At 44.7% G+C, this 20,364-nt stretch overlaps 1 protein-coding gene across 4 annotated transcripts in view; it reads left to right on the top strand.

Annotated features, from left to right (window-relative positions):
* Positions 1-20,364, top strand: part of LOC146859306 (uncharacterized) — a 300,182-nt gene that overhangs the window by 122,034 nt on the left and 157,784 nt on the right. For all 4 annotated transcript variants that reach the window (XM_085649974.1, XM_085649971.1, XM_085649973.1 and 1 more), the window contains 2 exons: positions 1,463-1,645; positions 19,958-20,074. In XM_085649974.1, the coding sequence (XP_085506100.1) occupies positions 1,463-1,645; positions 19,958-20,074 (300 nt within the window). The remainder of the gene's footprint in view (positions 1-1,462; positions 1,646-19,957; positions 20,075-20,364) is intronic.

Genomic DNA, 20,364 nt, shown 5'->3' with positions numbered 1-20,364 from the left:
TCTTCAACATCTACATGAGCCCCCTCGCAGCCATCGCATGGCAACACAACCTCAACATAATCTCCTACGCCGACGACACCCAGCTGATCCTCTCCCTGACCAATGACCCCGCCGCCGCCAGAGCCAATCTGCACGAAGGGATGAAAGATGTAGCCAAGTGGATGACGACCAGCCGCCTGAAACTGAACTCAGACAAGACGGAGGTCCTCATCCTGGGCCCCTCGCCCTCCACCTGGGACGACTCCTGGTGGCCCCCCGCCCTGGGCACCGCACCCAAACCGACAGACCACGCACGCAACCTGGGCTTCATCCTGGACTCCTCCCTCTCCATGACCAGGCAAGTCAACGCCGTCTCCTCCGCGTGCTTCAACATCCTACGCATGCTACGGAAGATCTTCTGGTGGATCCCCACCGAGACCAGGAAGACCGTCACCCAGGCCCTCGTCACCAGCCGACTGGACTACGGCAACGCCCTCTACGCCGGTACCACCGCCAAGCTCCAGAAGAGACTCCAGCGGATCCAGAACGCCTCAGCCAGACTCATCCTCGACATCCCACGAAACAGCCACATCTCCGGACACCTGAGAGACCTGCATTGGCTCCCCGTCAACAAAAGAATCACCTTCCGTCTCCTCACCCACGCACACAAAGCCCTTCACGACCAAGGCCTGATCTACCTCAACAATCGAATCAACTTCTACGCTCCCAAACGCCACCTCCGATCAGCCAGCCACGCCATCGCCGCCGTCCCCCGCATCCGAAGAGCGACAACAGGAGGAAGGTCCTTCTCCTACCTGGCCGCCAAGACCTGGAACTCCCTCCCGACCGACCTACGCCTGACCCAGGACCACCTCTCCTTCAGGAAGAAGCTGGAGACCTGGCTGTTCGAGCAGTAACGGCACCCCCCCCCCCCCCAAGCGCCTTGAGACCCTACGGGTGAGTAGTGCGCTCTATAAATGCCTGATTGATTGCTTTTGAAAACCCATTTACGTCGCTGAGCTGGCATATCAAAGATGGTGTCCATACAGTAAATGATCCGTGCATTCAGTGGTGCCACCACAGTGGCTTCACAGCAGAAACACGAGTTCCCGGAAGGCAGCCGAGGATTTCTAAATCTGGTGACCAGTCTTCCAGAAGGGGAGCAGGGACCATAACTGCCTCCGACCTGGTTTGCCAGTGGTTTGTCCACCAGACTCTAATTGACATCAAATCTGTTACGAAAACAAAACCTTTACCTAAGGCGATAGGCACAGTCAGTTGCCATCATTGAGTAATGCATTAGTGACTGTAGCAGTAATGGCTGTTCTTTGTGAATTGTAAAAGCCACTGTGTCGTTTATGTGTCAACTTTAAGACCTGGGCTTTGCTAAATATAGGATGTAAGCACATTGTGCAGCAAACTTTGATGTGTTCCATAACACTCTGCCTCACTCTTGACCATATTGCTGTGATTGTGTCTCCAGGAGTATGCTATGAATTACTGGAAGGAGAAGGGTGCACCAGCAAAGAAGCTACTGATGGGATTTCCAACATATGGGCGGTCGTTCACCATCCCTGGCAATGACACAAACCCTGGAGCTCAGATCACTGGCCCAGGCTCCCCTGGTGTATATAGCAAGGAGCCGGGCATCCTAACCTATTTTGAGGTGAGCATCCCTTACAAATTCTTAACACCAAAGTGTCATTTGCGTCCTGAATTTGCAATGAATGAATGAATAAATGAATGGTTTTATAGAGTACACAGCTGCTCAAACCTGGGCATCCCAGTGCTGAAGATCAGTCGGTGATTAAGCGGAGTAAGAAGAACAAGAGTAGCTATGAGCAAAAGAGGCAGGTTTTGATTTGTGGCTGAACATTTTTTCAGATGTAACAGAGCGAATGTGCAATGGCAAGGAATTCCAGAGTTTGGCAGCACCAAAAGCGAAGGAACGACCACCATCATGGGATCTGTGGAATCAAGGAAAAGTAGGACATCTAAGTCCAGATAATCCCCAAGGCTCTGGCAGTGCGTACCAGGAAAATGGATCCAGAAGATATTTGGGGCCTTGGTCCTGAACTGCCCTAATGTTAAAAAAAAATAACTTGCATTGGATTATCCTGATAATGGGATGCTAGTGAAGGAGTTTTAGTAAAGTAGGTTGCCATTTAGGAATGTCAAGGATCAATCTAGCAGCAGAATTCTGTACAACTTGATGGTGCTGTATTGAATATTTAGAGCTGCCCAGCAAGAGGATCTTACCATAGTAATTAGGGTATTAAAGTATTTACCATTCTTTTGCAAGCAGTGGAAGGGATATACTCAAAGACATTTTGAAGGGATTCCTTAAGAGAGAAACAGGTGGCAAATTGGGAGGTGGTCTGTGGGTCAAAAGAGATTGGCATCAGTCCTGGTGCCCAGATCTTTGGATGCAGGATGGTTTTGGATGATGGCCAGGCTCTTTTGGACCCCAGGCAAGAGGCCACATCAAGGATGCCTATTTGAAAAGAATGAGCTCTTTTATATGAGTTAAATTTGAGGTAGCTGGAAGTCACAGATTTGGCTTGTAAGGAAAGACAGTCTTCAAAGATCACTTGGAATAGGGCATGCTGAATATAGTGGGACTAAGGGCTGAGTCTCGCAGAGGTCTGATGGGCAGGTCATGTTGCATAAACTAAGTCTCTGGCTTAGCTCTACAAGGTTTGATTTCACACCTATGAGTGACACGAGCGAACTCAGTTCAATTTACCATACTGAAATGTGAAACACAGGTTTTTGCAGCCTCGCAGAACCTCACCCAATACACAGTTGAAGTTGCGCCAATGCTTTTGGGTTATTACCAGTCCCTAAACAGGGATCTCGGGACACTGTGGTGATTGAAAACAAACCGTGGTTAAAATGTTATCCATAATACGTAACACCCTAACACCTACTTCTATGCGCCATGCTAGGAGAGTATGGAATGTAAAATTTGCAGCTAGATTTTCTTAAAAATAATAAGCACACTGCATATAACCGTGGGCGGAGAACTCCGCTCTGCCCGTGGAGTGTGAGCAGATTGCGTTCAACCGCTGAACGCAGAGTAGGCAAATCTCCGCACACTCTGCAGCAGATCGGAGTTGGCCAACCGCCCGCCTCCACCCGCCTATTAAGATCCAAATTACCAGTCATTTAAAAAACCAAAAAATCCCTTACCTGTTTACCGCGGCGTCCCCAGGCTGCTCTCCTCCTCTTCCTTGCCATACGGGTACGAGAAATGCATATGCGCGGGCGCACGTGCCTGCGCAGTTTTCTCAAACAGTACCCGTATGGCGAGGATAAGGAGGAGGACAGCCCGGGGATCCCGCGGTACACAGGTAACTGGTTTTTAGTTTTTTTAATTGCCCTCTGCGTAGCCCTGCTACGCGCACTATACCCAGGGTTAACTGCATACCTCTGTAATTATCAAGAGTCAGGGAGGTCATATTTCCTGAAAAGGGCAAATACGCATTGAGCATCAGCATCAACTTCTCCTGGTCCTGGTCTCAGTATCGGCTATTTTTTTCTTTATAATTTTATTGGATGTGGACACACACTTTGATATCGCAGTCCCTTACGATATACATTATTAAACATACAACTGGACAGCACAATTAGGAAAAACAGGATTCAAGTGGACATAGCAGTGTTCGTCGTACGCTAGGATGCTTGATTCCGGTCCAGGAAAGACATGGCTTGGCAGTTCGGGCTGGACTGTTACCATGAGGCACAGGGTCAAGACTGATTTGCATATGGCCATGTCTAAACTGGGGTGGCGTAGTGGGCAAAAGAACGATGGATTTAACCCAGATCTCTTGACTGGGGGAGAATGTCTGCATTGTCAGCATTCCGTCCATCATTTGTTTGTTGTAGCGCTTTTCGCCCTAAGTGGGATGGGTATTCCCAGACGTGGGACCCGTGCTCACTACGCCACTGGAGTCAAGCTATCCTGGCTGATGACGGCTGATAGCCAGAAACCGGTCCTAGGAGGCTTGATTCCGGTCCAGGAAAGACATGGCTTGGCAGTTCGGGCTGGACTGTTCCCATGAGGCACAGGGTCAAGACTGATTTGCATATGGCCATGTCTAAACTGGGGTGGCGTAGTGGGCAAAAGAACGATGGATTTAACCCAGATCTCTTGACTGGGGGAGAATGTCTGCATTGTCAGCATTCCGTCCATTTGTTTGTTGTAACGCGTCGTACGCTCAGGTCCATAAGATTTCTCAATTTGGTCGTATTATGGATTACCATTCACCTTGAGAATATTTAGTCTGAGTTTGCTGCTGGTGTGACTGGCTTTCGGCTCCGGAGGAGGACATCTCACACACATTGAAGCTCGTAGAGTCTTGGACATTGTCATGTGTATTCCACCTGTTCTTTGTACTCTTTTTAAGTATGTGCTGACGGGGCACATGTTCTTTCAAATTATGCAACCTATCACAGATTATTGCTAGAAGTCGCTCCATGGCATAGATTGACCACATCTTCCCCCACCCCATATTGAGCGAAGGTGAATTTTGTTCTTTCTACAGCTGGGCCAAGCTCAAGCGTGCAGCCAAGAGGAGGTGGAAAAACTATTTACCCAGTGGGTTCATCGTAGGATAGTCTGTATTTCCCAGTGTCCCGCAGGAGAATAAGAAGTGGGTTTTGGGGCAAGGAGACATTTATTTTTAGCTCGTATCACGAGTAGGACTTTGTCCCAGAAGATCCAGATCTGTGAGCATGTCCACCATGTGTGTGAGACAGTGCCCCTATTACTGCACCCCTTCCAGCACAGTTTTAAGCTGCCAAACATCTTCTATAGTTGCATGGGAGTACGATAACATTGTGTCAGAATTTTGTAAGCATTCTCTATATAACATAAATATATTGAGGGTTTCAAGGCCCTCTGCTAAATAGTCTTCCAGATCTCCTCTTGAATGTTCATATCCAATTTCCTTTCCCATTGTGTCATGTATGAAGGTTTTTTAAGGGAAGTTATATTCAAAATGTAATGATTGAGCAATGATATGCCTTTGTGTCTGATGGTATTGGTGTACTGGGATTCAATCTGAAGTTCTTCCCCTTTGCAATGCTCTACGAACAGGATTCCTCGCCACCCAATATAGTGGCTGTGTGAGTCTATACGTGTTGTGTCCGGTCAATGCATATTTCTCAATGAGGTCCATTTTCATCTGGAGTTTTCCACCGCTATAGAAGTCTTTCAAATGTGGCATATGTCCCTGTTTCCAGATAAGGATCTGCCAAGTCTGGGGGGAGTTCAGCATTAGCTTTCAGTAGAAAACACGATAAGACGGCAGCATCTCTGGCCTGCAGGATCGTCCTCTAGTTTGACAGTACCTTGATGGTGATCATCCGAGGCGGAGGACCTTTCCTGACAGGTGGTAAAGTGTCAGTCTTTTTATACTGTATCTTATCGGAGATGAAATTTGCAATGTCACTTTAGGAATGTTTGATTTAACCAATAAGCATCAAGATAATATTCACCCTTTCTAGCATACCCCATCATGTTATGTTCTGAGAGGACAAACCCATTTCCAGTTCCATGATTTTGTTTGGTATCCTTTCTCAATATGTTCACATGTTCGTTTTTTCAGTTGTGAAGAAATGTAAGATACACGTATCTATAGCCCTCTTGGTGCATCTTTAAACTGAATGAATTTACAATATCCCTGCTTCAGTCGGCATTTAAAGCTTTCATTTCTGGTTTATTTTTTGGATAAAATAGTCCAAAATAACTGTGTAATATTAAAAATGTATGGAACTTGTGATCCAAAACAATGTGATGAAAAACATTGTCTGCATATGCTGCTAATCAATACTTGCCTTTACCAATCACGACCCAGTGAATGTCAACAGATAATCTCTTTTTTCAGGAGAGGGTCAAGCACTAACAGTAAGAGCCATGGCGAAAGTGGGTATTCCTGCCTGGTACCTTGAGGTTACTTGAACCAACTCCAGTGAAATCCATTAACTTTAACCTTTACTTCAGGGGCATTATACACCGACATTCCAATAAAATAAAATCCTCAACAGAATAAAATGTCTGTATAACCCCTGCTAATGAAAAACCACAAGACTATGTCAAGTGTATCAAAAAGACAGTTGCTAAAGGTGTTTTAAACTGTTTTGCCACCTCTATTAGACACAACCAGTCCCATGCTGCCAATTGTCACTTTGCCAAACATAAACTGTTTGTGATGGATGAATTATTTTATGTATGTACCTATTGGGTTGTCGTGACACAATCTTTGCATGGAGTTTACAGTCTAAATTTAGCATTGAAATCAGTCCTAAATTAGTCACAATTTTGTGTCTTTTTTTCTGGATTTGGGATGATTATAATAATAGCCACTGACTGTGTAGCTAGGATTTCACCCAAAGAGGAAAGGTTGATGAATGTCCCGGCAGAGTTACTGATGAAAGAATTTGTAAAGTTAGGTTGAGAAGGGGGTGTGACCAAGGTCCGAGCTCCACCGCTCCAGTGTATAATCCCACACCATCCTGCCTGTGAGAGCCCTATGCAGTGACCTAACTGTGTGCAGTGGTCTCCGGCGCCCTACTGCTTTGATCTACACTCCTCAAAATCTAGTTTTGAGCCTTTGGTGCTTTTTTTTAATCCCTCTAGCGGTGGCTGTAACTGCTGAGACAGAGCTTCCCCGGGGGATGGGGGGGCCACAGTCGCAGGAGTAGGCGGAGGCTTAGAACAGCAGAGTGTGGGAGTGGTCCCAGGGCTGCCTTCCTGTAGGAACCCCTCCCCCGTTGCTCGGCACCGTACCGAGGGTGACAGGGGAAGCGATCCTGCACTGCGAATTATCGCGTGCTGGTATGCCGGGGTCTTGTGGTGGTGTGGCCTGTCCCCTGTGCAGGCCTATAAATAAAGGATGTTGCCCAAGAGCCTTACAGTGACAACAAAGGTGCCTGGGATGGGGTGCGGCCTCACAGAAGAGGCTCAGTATAAGGGAAAAAATGGTCCCAGAGCATACAAGCTTGTTAAAGCCTACACAAAAACGATATCGAAGGGTACTTAAACAAGTAAGTGATGTCAAAGTGTTATTTAATCACACATTGGCAGAATAAACATTTTTCATAAATACATTGACACTAGTCGAACAGTGCAGGGTGCCAAAGGAGGGAGGGGGGTAGTGAGTAAAGTGAGGTAAAAGGGCAAGTGACATATAACTTTAATGACACTGACACACATCAATTGTAAGGCAAACAATTCTATGCCACACAATCCAGATGAAATTCATTCGTTTGAACGTAGATTATTCAACAAAAACCATGTACAATCGGAAGAACACAGTGTACATTGCACTGTTGAGGGTACTGGCAATATCGTATGTCGACGTTTCGACCCCTGAACACAGGTAGGTTGGTTGGCTCCTTACTAACGGGGTCTTCTTCAGGACAGAAGTGACGGTGTAACAAGGAGGAAAGGCACCATGTTGGAAGATGAACAGATACTCAATATTGGCTTGGCGTCAGAAGGCGCGGGGGCTGGTAGGCTCCAAACGAGGGTGGGGTGAGTGACACTCATTAATGATCAAAATCACACCGGAGGTATTATTTACTCTAACATCACACGACGTGGGAAACCATCGGTGGGATAAGTGAAACCAATCGCAGTGAAATTCGGCCTCGTGAGCAATACCAACAAATGCTTTCCTCAGAGTTCGCAGACAAAGTTCACAGAAGAGGCTCGGCTGTCCTCCCCGGTAGTGTGGAGTGCTGCAGAGCGACAATGAGAGATGGCACAACTGGGGGATGGATTTGGTGCGCTTAAATCTGTAGATTGCCAAGGGGGAGATTTCAAGAGCAGCCCTGATGGAGGCAATAGAGGGTTCATGTGACACAATGCCTTGGAAGAGAAAGCATATACTGTGGCCATAGAAGTGGGTCTACTACAGGCGGACCTACACAACGTATGGGAGAGAGTAACCGCTTATGAACAAAAGATTGGTGGCCTGGTCCAAGATGTTACCACACTGAAAGAACAGGTTGCTAAATTGATCACAGCGACGAAGACAGAGCAAAAGACGCAGCAGGTTGGTCCTGGCGTAATAATATCCAACTGGTGGGGTTTCCCAAAAGAGCAGAGGGACACTCCTCAGAATAATTCCTAGAGACCTGGCCCTCCGACCTGGTAGGTTGACTCACAGATTTGCAGTAGAGCATGTGCACCTTGTGCTGATGGCATGGCCTCAGCTGGGGAACCCGATAAGAGCCCTGATTACACGGATCCTCAACTATCGAGAAACAGGCTGTATTTTTAAGGCAGCTTAAACCGCAGACGCACTGAAATATGATTATCCTACTATTTCCATCTTCCCAGACTACACCGGAAGGTAAAAGCACAGCAGAAATCATTTGTTGAAGTCAAACAGCAACTCCAGACTATGGGGCTTTCCTATTTGCTGCTGTTCCCAGCAGGGCTTCATGTAGTCACCCAGGGTAAGACCAATTTCTTAGATCGACCAGAGGATGCTTGGGTGTGGCTTGAGAGATGGGGTAAAGTATCGCACGAAGGGACGTTGTTCATTTAGGACTGATCGGAGCAGACGAAGGAGGTGCCAGGGCACAGCCCCATGGAGTGTTTCACAGGGACATTCGTTGATTGGCAACTCACCTGATTCTCGGATCGAGGTTCAAGAGGGCGGCACGCTTGCAGATGTGTTGATGGACCACGTCAGCTCTGCTAGTATCCAGAGTAGCTGAGCAAGAGAGGTACCGCCGAACCCATTAGAGAACATTGCCACACAGACTGGCAGAGACAGCATGCTGCCATTTGTATGCAAGTACATTGGGGGTATGGGTGAAATGCGCCTGTCCTGACATGTGGGATGCACACTGGATTTCAGGTACTTGATTGCCTTCTGTTTTAGAAGTGAAATGTTTCCTATTTGAGAGTGCTGCTATTGCGTTTTGGCTCCCACAGGCCCTCTCCATGTATTAAGACACTAGTAGGTAAGCTGGGGTGAGACCTGGTATGGACCACTGCCTCTTACAGGGCTGGTGGAAAATGCTGGTATCACTTACCACTGCACTATATGGGGTTTAGACTACGAGTTTGGCGGTGTGAGGATGGGTGTCAGAGCTCAAGCCTCTTGTACCATCAAATGGCCCCACTGTTAGTCAGGGGTAGCAATGCCGCCTGCTCTGCAGAGATGGAGAACGTTTTGCGAGACTCCCTTGCCATGCTGAAGGAGGACAGGAATTAATACACGCTCCCTTAAGGGGCTGAAGGACAGGAATTTATACATGCTCCCTTAAGGGTATAAATGCAGGCCAGCAGATGGACCCAGTGCTTGGCTTCCGCAAACTTCACCCTTGAGACCACGTCCACTTCCTGTTCCTTCGTGGAGATCACCCTTGCTGTGGCTGAAAACCTGTTTTTCTGTGGAGGTATTAAATCCTATTTCTTTTGGGCTGCCAATCCTTTTTGTTCCTTTTCTTTTGCCAGCTGGCACGCTACCGCTCCCTGATTCTTTTTGTGGATGGAGCGTTTGCCTGTTATTGCGCAGTTGCGCTAAAGGCATTTAATGAGCAGCACCTATTTTTTTATTTTTTATTTATTTGAGCAGTGTATGACTCCGCAGCCGCGTTTTGAAGGTAATTCGCGGCCGCATTGAGATTGCTTCCGCAGCCGCGCTCTTTTTCTTGCTGCAACCACGGTCGCGTATATATCTAATGCGCGACCATGTTTATTACAGTAGCACCTGTCTGATTATTTTTTGGCTTAAGTGCCAATTCATGAACATTTCTGGCCCCAATATCAAGTGGCAACATTGGGCTGAATAAACGCCCCCGAAATAAAAGGCCTTTTGGGAAATTCGACCATACTCCAGCTTTTTATTTTGGGCCAAAGTCCCTATGTTTGGAATTCCCCATATGTTCTCAGTAATAGACTGTGAAGGCTCTTGAGGCCTACGAATTTGTAAAGTCAGACTTTTTGTGGAATTTACGCCTTTAAATTTGTCTGGACATTGAAAGCAAACCTTTGTGGATGTATCTGCCTCTTCTTCTTCGTATCTTCTGCGGACTGTGAAGGATATAACTGATGTGCCTGATTTACCTTGTTCTTCGAATCACTCATTGTTCATGCGTTCCTTATCAAATCTAGCTGGTAAGTGGAACAACTGTCTCTGCAGGACAGGCATAAAATCCTTATGAAGTTTTTGAGATTTACATAAGGGGTTAGAATTTCATTTGGGGCATTTCTTGTTTTCTCTCCTAGGACACTCATTTGAATTCGCTTTCCTTGAACCTTTTGGGGATTCAGAAGAGGCTACCTGTGTTGGATATCATTCCCCGCATCTCCCTGGGCTATCCTTCCTGTATGAGAGAATCTCTTTTCCATATCAGGGGGGCTGTCTTTGGGGAGTGTGGAGAGCTCTCTTCGTTCCCGTGGACTGGGCATCACTTCAGGTCAGTGGATCTGGCGACAATGGGCTGTCACGCCCGCACCCCACTCCGACACCACCAAACTCGACTGCCTGCCAGATTATGAGTTTTTTGTGGTCTGGCAGGCAGTCCTTTCGTGGTCCCAGGGTTGTGCCTATTAGAAAGGCACCGCAATGGGAGCACCAAAGCCTGTTCCTGCATGGCTTGGACTGAGCAGTTCATGCTTTGCAGGAAAGGGGGTGCATGCACACATTGGGGCACACCATGTGCCCCCTGCATGTATGTATCCACAGGCCCAGAGGCAACAGGTGGCCCTGTAGGGTCCCCTTAGTTTCCTAACTGCCAGCATTTTCATGGCATGAGCATTGCCATGAGAGCGCTGATGGTGAGAACTTGTAATATGCTTGGCAGTGCCACAGCAGCACGCCAAGCATATTGCTGCATCAGACCGAGACTGTACAACCAGGGATCGCAGTTTCCTGGTGGTGGTGGCCGTCCCATGGCCAGAACACCACCGCTGCACCACCATGGGTTTGGTGGTCCACGGCCTTAAGTTCCTGTGTAAGGGTTGGGTTTGATCACAGAGGGGCAAAAGGGGGGAATTCTTTTGCCTATTGGTCATTAAATGGCGAGCGATCATGATGTTCGTGTTCCTAATTGTTATCAGATTGTCTAGGGTGGGAGGGGGGAGTTTCACAATTGTATTGGTGTTGGTCCTGGATTGGATATGTCATGCATTGCTGAGGTTTGAGACTGCAGGGTGGGGGGTGCAGGCACTCCAGACACTCGCATGGTGCAAGACTATAAAACAATCACATGAAATGTACAAGGGCTTGGAAGCCAAGTAAAATAAAATAGAGTGTACTCCGATTTGCGGCGCCCAAGTGCGGCCATCGCCTGTCTTCAGGAGACCCACCTCACAGAGCCTGGATCGACTAAGTTATGGAAGAGATGGAGGGGGCAATTGCTTTGATCAAATGTCTCCTCTTATGCACGTGGTGTGGCTATTTGGGTGGCTCCTGGGGTTCCTTTCCACCTGCTTTATTAAGAGGCGGACACACAAGGTAGACATGTGCTGTTGCAGGGGTTATTAGACGGGGTGATATAACTTTCTGAATACCTACACTCCCAATGTTGATGACAGGGAGTTCTTCCCAAAGATGCAAACACTCCTGATGGGTAATATGGTGGAGCGACTGTTGTGGTGGGGGACTTCAATTGTGTCCTAGACCCAGTTATAGATTGACGGCCAACCAGCGGTATGACTTAACTAGGTATGGTGGACACTCTAACTGATGTTATGAATAATTTGCAATGTGTAGATGTGTGGAGAGATTGTTATTCAACAGGGTGGGAATATTCCTGCTATTCGCCACACCTAATACTTACAGCCATTTAGACCGAGCCTTGGGTGCATCCAATATGCAGCTGGATATACAGAAGGTAGTCTACCTGGGTAGGTTCTTATCTGACCACTCCCCCATGCTTTTGGTGTGGAATGGAGCCTGGATGCAATCTGATAGGAGACTTTGACGATTGCAGATGAAGGCATTGCTGGATGTGCCAATTAGACAGGCCCATGGTGAAAAGATTACAGAATATTTGAAGTGTAATTGGGGTACCACAAAGAGCAGGGGCATGGAGTGGGAGGCGCTCAAAGCTGTTATACGTTGGGAATGTTTGAGTAGGATAAGTGGTCTGCGTAGACAGCTGCAGGCCGAACTGGGGGAACTTGAGAAGCAATTAGTGGAGGGCCAGCTGTTGGATGTTGAGAGCTGACTCCTTATTTGATATCAAGACACCTGGGGGATACAAGGGACAGATGAGATAAGACTGGACCACAGGCAGAAACTACACCGAGAGGGACCCTGAATGGGTAAATGGCTAGCCTGGCTACTTAGGAGAGAGACAGAGAAGCCCCCCATTATGACACTCAGACGTGGTGATGGAACCATTGTCAATACACACCGACTTATTACTGAAATCTTGAGGGACCACCTAGTAGACCTTTACGGGGGAGGTGTGACTGCTGATGATGTGACTAGGGGTGGGCATAATTTGCGTAGTCGCACTCCGCAGAGCTCCGCGAAATGGTAAGTCTCCACGAGCACGCAAAAGTTCTGCGAACATGTGGAGTTGCTTTTTCTGCCTGTTCGCGATGCTTTTTTCCTGTTCGCGAATGCTGTTTGCATGCTCGGGGAGAAATATCTCGCATACACGCATTTTGAAAGTGCGAACAATCAAATAATTCCGCGGATTGCGGAATTTTGGGCAATTACGCGTTCTCTGCAGAATGCAAAATTACCCAAATTCTGCGAGCGGAACGGAATTTACCGCCCAGTCCTAGATGTGACTGTGTCAGATTATCCAGCAAGTATGGAACTTTTTGATTTGCCATCCCTCTTACGAGACGAGCTAGAGTCAGATATTACTCTTTAGGAAGTGAAACAGGTGGTTACTGATATGAATTACAGAAAGTTCCCCGGAGGTGACTGCTTTCCGGTGGCGTTTTACCAGGCATATAAGCGCCGCTGGCGGGTTTGCTCTTAAAAGTATTTCAAGAGGCAATGGGGAGTGGTGTGTTACCCCACAACACCTAGGGGAGAGGTAGTATGTTTGGTGCCCAAGTTGGGGGGAGATGTAATGGATCCATCTTCATATAGGCCTCTCACAATGCTGAATGTGGACATTAAAGTGTTGTGTAAACTGCTGTAGAATTGCCTGCCAGCTGCGATGGGAACACTGGTCCATGAGGACCAGTGTGGTTTTTTTACCGGGACGTAGCATGGCCCTGAATTTGTGTAAGTTTGCCCACGTAATACGTGAGACCAGCGTTGATAATGCAGAAATGGCACTTGTGTCTGTAGATATAACTAAAGCATTTGACACAGTAGAATGGGGTTACTTACAACACATCCTAGATAAGATGGGCACACACCGCTTCAATGGATGTATGAGAGCCATTAAACAATGGATGAACGATAACCGTCTTCTGCTTAAAACGGCTAAGACTGAGGTTCACCTTTTTAGCAAGGAGTTGGTCTCTTGGGATCGATACTGGTAGCCCCAGATGCTTGGCTCTCCTCCCATTCCGGTTTCTTCTGTCAGGAATCTGGGAATAATCTTTGATCCCAGTTTGTCCTTCAACACACAGATTAATAAACTCACCTCCTCTAGTTTTGCGTAAGATCAGGAAGATTTTTCCATTCGTCCGTTTTGAACTCCAAAAATCGGTGGTCAAAGCCTTGATGTTATCAAGGCTGGATTTTTGTAATGCCTTATGATTGGGCATTCACCAGCTCTCTCTGAAGAAACTTCAGGGCCTACAGAATGCAGCAGCAAGGCTTGTAAAGAGAATTCCAAAGTTCATGGCAGTGTCTGGGACACTGCCTCCTCTGAAGAAAAGAGTCAGTTTCAAGGCCTTATGCTTGGCTCATAAACACTGTACCGGGATGGCACAGCCTACTTGAAAAAAGTGCCTAGAAGGACTCTACATTTGACTAATTCTAGGACAGCAATGTCTGTAAAATCAGAAAAATGAATTGGGGAAGTGGGAGTTTTATTTACTTCACAGCACAATGGTGGAATAACCTACCTGAACACCTGAGAGACCAGTATTTTGTTGTAGCTTCAGGAAAGAGCTTAAAACTTAGTTATTGCTCAATGTGAATAGATGCAAGAGTTAAATCTGAGTTTTGCAATCGTTCTTTATTCAGTGCAGTAGATAGACAGTGCCAAGATGCTATTGGTATTCAAGCGCTTTACAAAACAAATCAATATTAATATCTTTGCAATCAGGTAGTCTAACTCCTGGCTTACTGAGTTTGATAGGCACAACACTACCGAGTACATTCTGATTACCTTATCTTTTACTTTCCCACCAGGAATATGACATGTCCTCATAAAAAGATTGGATAAAGTCATCAATTTCCTCATTTTTGCCACTATCTAAATTTTACAGGATAGTTGAACTGCATTTCTTTTAATTTTATACATGTACGTCAACTTTTGGATGTTGCCCCAGAACCCAGCTCTTTGTCTCAATAGCTTGCTATAGTCCTATTTATTTTCTTAACCTGGGTTTTGATTTCTTTGGAAGAATCCTAGATGTGTCTATTCTCAAGATTTTGACTTCAAATTTTCAATCCCCTTACTCTTTAATTTAACCTTTTCTTTCGCAACATCCCAACACTGAATATAACCCCCACCAATAGCCGCTATTAAGACATCCCATAATATTGGCCTGGATGAACATTATGCCTCATTTTTGTGCAAGGAATTACTAATAGCTTCTCTGGTAGTTTTCAAGTCTACAAGACATGGTTTCATGGAAACTTAACAAGTCATCAATGGGATGACTTCAACCTGCACAAAGGACACTGGTAGATGTAGCATGTTTGTTAAATAAGGAACCTCCATCTATCTGATGAAGAAGGTAGTTTAAGTACTCCTGGACAGAACAATTTTAACCATCTGTGCATTAGCATACCAGTTGCGCAACCAGCTGCTCAAAAACACCAAGCGAAGGTTTTCAATTTTGAATCTACTATTTGAAGGGAAGTGTCTTTAAAAGGACGTATCAGAAATAAAGCCAACTCCCTGAGAATAGCACGAAATGGTGACATGCCCAGAGCCAATTTTGTCCATCATATTTCAGTGTTCCAAATTGAGAACCTCACCAGTATTCAGCCCAAAAAGTCAATAGTAGGACTATTTTGTCCTCATGGATCATCAAGACTGGGGTCACTGAAAAACCCTCATAAGCATTATAAAATATGTACACTATTTATTAATGGGAATAGCTTTCCAACTACGAGAAGCAATATGAACCTAAATAGTCTAGATAGTTAAATGTGTCAATTATCTCTTTTTTTTTTTTTTCTTTTTTACAATTAATAGGCCTGGTGCTAGCGTCATTATTTTACCAGGCAACATTATTTTGGTTTAGTCTGTAACTGTGTGCAGATGCTTTACGGAGGCATATAGAGCCAAATTATCCAGGTGAACCTGGACCAAATTATCCAGGCCTTTTGTTGTTTGGTGAGGGAGGCATTGTCTGCATACATAAGCAACAGTGTGAATTCTTCCCCAATTTTAGGAGTGCACGTTCCCTTTCACAATACAAAGAGGAAAACCTGGAGGAAAGATATTTAAAAAGAGCTACTTATTCCGTTACTGAGACTTTTTTTTTATTTTTCAAAATTGTTGCTAACTGGCCCTTTGCTTTCAAACTTTCTTTTGCCATTTCATCCTGATTAAGTTGCACTTTACATAGTCTCTGTTCAACCAACAACCTTCTACACCTCTCCCTGTTGAGGGTTGGATTCTTACCTGCAATCAGGGTCTGCGTCTTCTGTCCGATGTCAGAGCGATTGTTTCCGAAAGCCACAATGTCACCACGCACTAGAATATGTGGTAGGCGAGTGCCCCTGAGGGGCTTCCAACTTTGTAGGAGGAAAAATTCAAAGTTGTAGATAACTTCCTTGCTGGATGAAGATTTCAAAGGGCTGAAGAAACCAGAAACCTGGAGTCCAAATGTGAAATTGGTTTGGAGCAAAGATCCAGGATCAGCAATTGAAGAGGGTGAGGTAAAAGAAAAGGAACACAGCTTTGTTGGGACCAATTCTCCAACCAGACGGAAGCCCATTAGATCAAACACCACAAACCAGGAAACAGAATGAACTGAGACAATTAGGAAGAAACCAAGGGAAAAACAGCCATAATAGAAAAGAAAAGAGGGGTTAAGCCTGAAATGGACAAGCTGTGGGATAATTTGACTGCCATTTTAGAGCTGGAGAAGCAAGGAACAGCAGCCAGCAGTACAAGGTGAGTGAGACTCCTAGGCAAATATGGGCTTCTTACAGCATGCTCTGAGGCCCGTAAACCAAAGGACCATGCAAGGTGCCGCAGGTTTCGGTGCCCAGATGGCTGAGACACAGCTGCCCAACACACCCAGGCGTGTACTTTTCCACAACTGGTTTTCCCTCAATAGTGATCACATACAGTGTAGAATAGGAATATCATTAACCGGCCTCTTGTCATTAGCTAGATCACTGGGATGAGGGCTAAAGGTTTAGAGGTAAAGCTATCAAAGAACGCACATAAAAGTTGTACTGTTATTTCATATGAACTAAGCTTTCCACAAGGATTTTTTTTGTCTCCTATAACCCTTATTGTTTGTGAAAGATGGGCATATGCCATGGGGGAAATATTTGTTTAAATCCAAAAGGATAAACTTAAATATAGTTTCAAAAACATGAAGTTTTATGTACAAAATGATTGGCTGTCACAGAATTGTGGAGTTAAGGGGGGAGCAAATCCCCAAAGAAACCACCATTAAACGTAACCACATTCTCGTGTATTAAGTGCTCATGCACTTTATGGCAGCGCTAATCAATTCAGGAGAAATAAGATGCACAAAAAGTCCCATTGCTTGTTACAGATCGTCTATATGATTAAAAACTCTTTAGTCCACAAGCAAGTTGCTATAAAAGTCCATCTTATCAATCTTTATCTCCTGTAGGAAGATATTCCCTTTCAGTCTTTTACAGTGCTTCCTGATTTTCATTTTTTGAACGTATGATTTAAAGCTTTCACAATCTAAGACCAAGTTATTAAACCACCTCGCTTCAACAACAAACATTGGTTGAAGGTACAAGTGACTCTCACCAAAGGAACTCCTTGTAGCAAATACTGCTATGGCCAAGGCTATTCAACTCCATTGTGATGAATCCACCGGTAGAAGAATTGCCACTACCCCATCAATCAGTCTCTCCCACACAACCATATTCAAACACCTCCAACAAAAAGGTCTCAAAAACATCTAGGTCACCAAGAAAAATAGGAATAACAGAACAGAAGACAAGACAGAACAAATATGAATCCCTCTCCCTGGAAACATAAGTGATGATCATCTTCATTCCAGTGGGCAAACCAGAGCTTTTAAACAAGGTATGAACAATTTGCTATTGTGACAATGTTCATAGGTTACATTTGCATAACATCATACATGGAAAATGCCGGATCTGTTACTGCCATTTTCACAATTTGTAGATTTCTTTAGATTACACAAAAATATGTTATCTTTCCTAAGATTGTCATGTAGATTGGAACCAATGGTGTGTTTCAAGATGTAGCATATGATGTAAACAAGATACTACTAAGCCCCAAGTTCAAACAATCCTTTCTCCTTCCACTTTGTTGTCTTGAAACTGTACAGGTTTTCCTAGGTTAAAGAATAAACGTGTCTTCCCTTTCTATAATCTTCTCTTTGGATGCACCTCCAAAGCCATATCTTAGATTCATCGCAATCAAAGCTCAGCCTGCTGTGCAACATGGCTTAAAGTACAGAAAAAAAAGCAATATGATTAGACCAACCATGGCTGTGTCATAGTGCTTTGTTTTTCTTTACTTTAAGCCATTTTGTACAGCAGCCCGGGCTGCTGTGACACATGTCGAAATAAACTTTGCCAAAGCCAATATATCTTGCATAGGCACAACCTATTGGCTTTGCCAATACTAGTTTGTTGCTGCTATTGTTTTTATTTTGCTGATTCCATTTTTTGTAAGTAATGGAGTAAATGGGTGAATATTATCTATATTTCTCCAATCAGTGAGGAAACACTTCTAAATCAATGTGCAGTAAAGATAGGCATTGCCTACGATGATGCATATGCCATGTCCTTTATCAGTGCCTTTCACTTTAGGATAGAGCACAATTAGAAGCTGACGAGATGCCTTTGTTCACAGAATTGCTTCAATAACTTAAAGAAGGAAAACGCAGAATAGTTGCACTGTCATTTAATGCCATCCTTCCACCAAGGGTAGTAGCTTGAGGATTCTGCAGTTAAATATTATTGAAGTATTATATTTGGAGTTCAGTTGACGATCAGTAACTAGAAGTTTTATTTTAGGCCTATTTAGGACTAGCCAGGAGTGGCCCGTGCAGGTAAGAGCAGTGAGGCGGTGGGGCCGGTTTGGGGGGGAATTCGACAGACAACCATGAGGGAAAATTAAATAAATAAATCATTTTCCCTTGTCTGTCGAAATCCCCACAGCCCTACTGCTCTTACATGCACAGGCTGCAGCTGGGACTAGTATTGTTAAATGGGTTCTGGACATGCAGGATTGTCATCCCTTTAAAGCTAATGTATGCAACCTTCATTGACCTCTCCATATATATGGATGTATTTTTATTTATGTCTCACCGTTCAGTGCAAGTTAGGGCTGGTATAGGAATAACTATCTGTCTTTGTTTTTGTTGAATTATGTGTCATGATGTTTTATTGTATATTACTTTGTTCAGCTTATATGGTTGTATTCATACAAACCGAATTAAAGCTTATTTGACTTGACCTCTCCAACGTCATCCAATTTATATCCAACTGACCATGGTCTTTACAAATTGATGTATTACAATTCACTTACACCAATCTCACCGACCTCCCAAGGGACAGAAGGCCTTGCCTCGGCAGACCACACATTTACCAATACTGACGACACTCATGCGTATATCTTCATCCGCAAAGGTGTGGCCGGCATCTGCTATACAATGTATGACCCCATTATAACTGGTCTTTTGCTAAAACAAATCGCAAATTTTATCATTGTCCTGAATTTACCCTGTGTGTCTGAATCAAATGGTTCATACATTGATCCATTATTGGAAATTCTGAATTGTGCTAAGTACGCCCTTGATGTCATGGACCATGAGCCTATCATAGCAACGTTTAAGGCTTTTGATACAAAATTTGTGACTTTTTCTCACAAAAATCCACAGTTAGTAGCGATCACACAAGTTGTGGAAGGGTTGTACTGTATGCATTACATTGTTGTCCCATGTCCCAGGCTATTATCCGCTGCATATTCCGGCCGTGAAACAAGAACTCAGACACCCAAGCACCCTTGAAGGGTCCCGGGGACCACACCATCTTTTCCCCCATTCCTGATTTCACTCTGGCTATACTTGAGAAAGAAAGGATCACACACTGGTTACAATGTTCAAAGGCAGTGTCACTCCAACCATTGCATTATCAGTTTGAAAAAGAAAGCTCACAAAAACTTTCTGATGTTTATAACCTAGATCCTTTATTGGAATTTAGGAATGGTGCTCCATATTTATGGACCTTCCTGTGCTACGAGTCTACCATTGTGACTTTTAGGGGTTTGATCCAAAATGTGACACTTCTTCAAAAACATAGGACTTCCTCCTCAGAAGTTTAAATAAAATCCATGAGGCATCACAACGGAGACAGGCTTCATACTTGATTGTTTTGCAGACTTCCAGCTCATCTAAGGTAATTATGTCTGGTGAAGAATAAGCCTGCATTGTGAAGTTCATCGAGTGGTTTGCTGATATACTGAAAAGCGTTCAAAGATAAAGACTGGCATCCTATCGTCGGGGGTAGCAAGTGTTATATAAATGCAATTACAATACAATATCTAGTTTTAATAAACTGGGGATATTGAGAAATGTGGCTGATGGGAATCAATATTGATGTTGCAGGGCCTCCCTCATTGTCTTGTTTTCAGATTAAGTGATTGTTTACTCTTTTGGTAGATATGCCCCTTTCTGGAAGGTGCAACTGACAACTGGGAAAATGTCAAAAAGGTCCCCTACGCCTACAAGGGCAACCAGTGGGTGAGCTATGACAATGTGCTGAGCTACCAGTACAAGGTAAGTGTTCCACCTCAATGTAGGTCTTGTAACACATGGATTACTTACTGGTGTTTTTGTTAGTCTGACTCTCTTCTGCTACCTCATTGAGGTCTTGGAAAATATTACCCACTTGGGTAAACTCTGGACGCAGGGTAAGGTATGTGTGCATGTATGTCTACTGTGTTTGCAGTTCTAGCATTTCAACCTGAAATGTTGCTGCTAGGGGTTTCTGTTTCATCTCAGAAATCTGTAGGGAAATAGATAGTTTTATACCCTGCTCACTGTATTGTAATCTCAACATGTCCAAA

This window comes from Triturus cristatus, chromosome 3_2 (genome assembly GCF_964204655.1).
Source record: "Triturus cristatus chromosome 3_2, aTriCri1.1, whole genome shotgun sequence".
Taxonomy (NCBI): Eukaryota; Metazoa; Chordata; class Amphibia; order Caudata; family Salamandridae; genus Triturus; species Triturus cristatus.
Note: the sequence above shows the minus strand (reverse complement) of the source record. Positions and strands in the feature narration are given on the sequence as shown.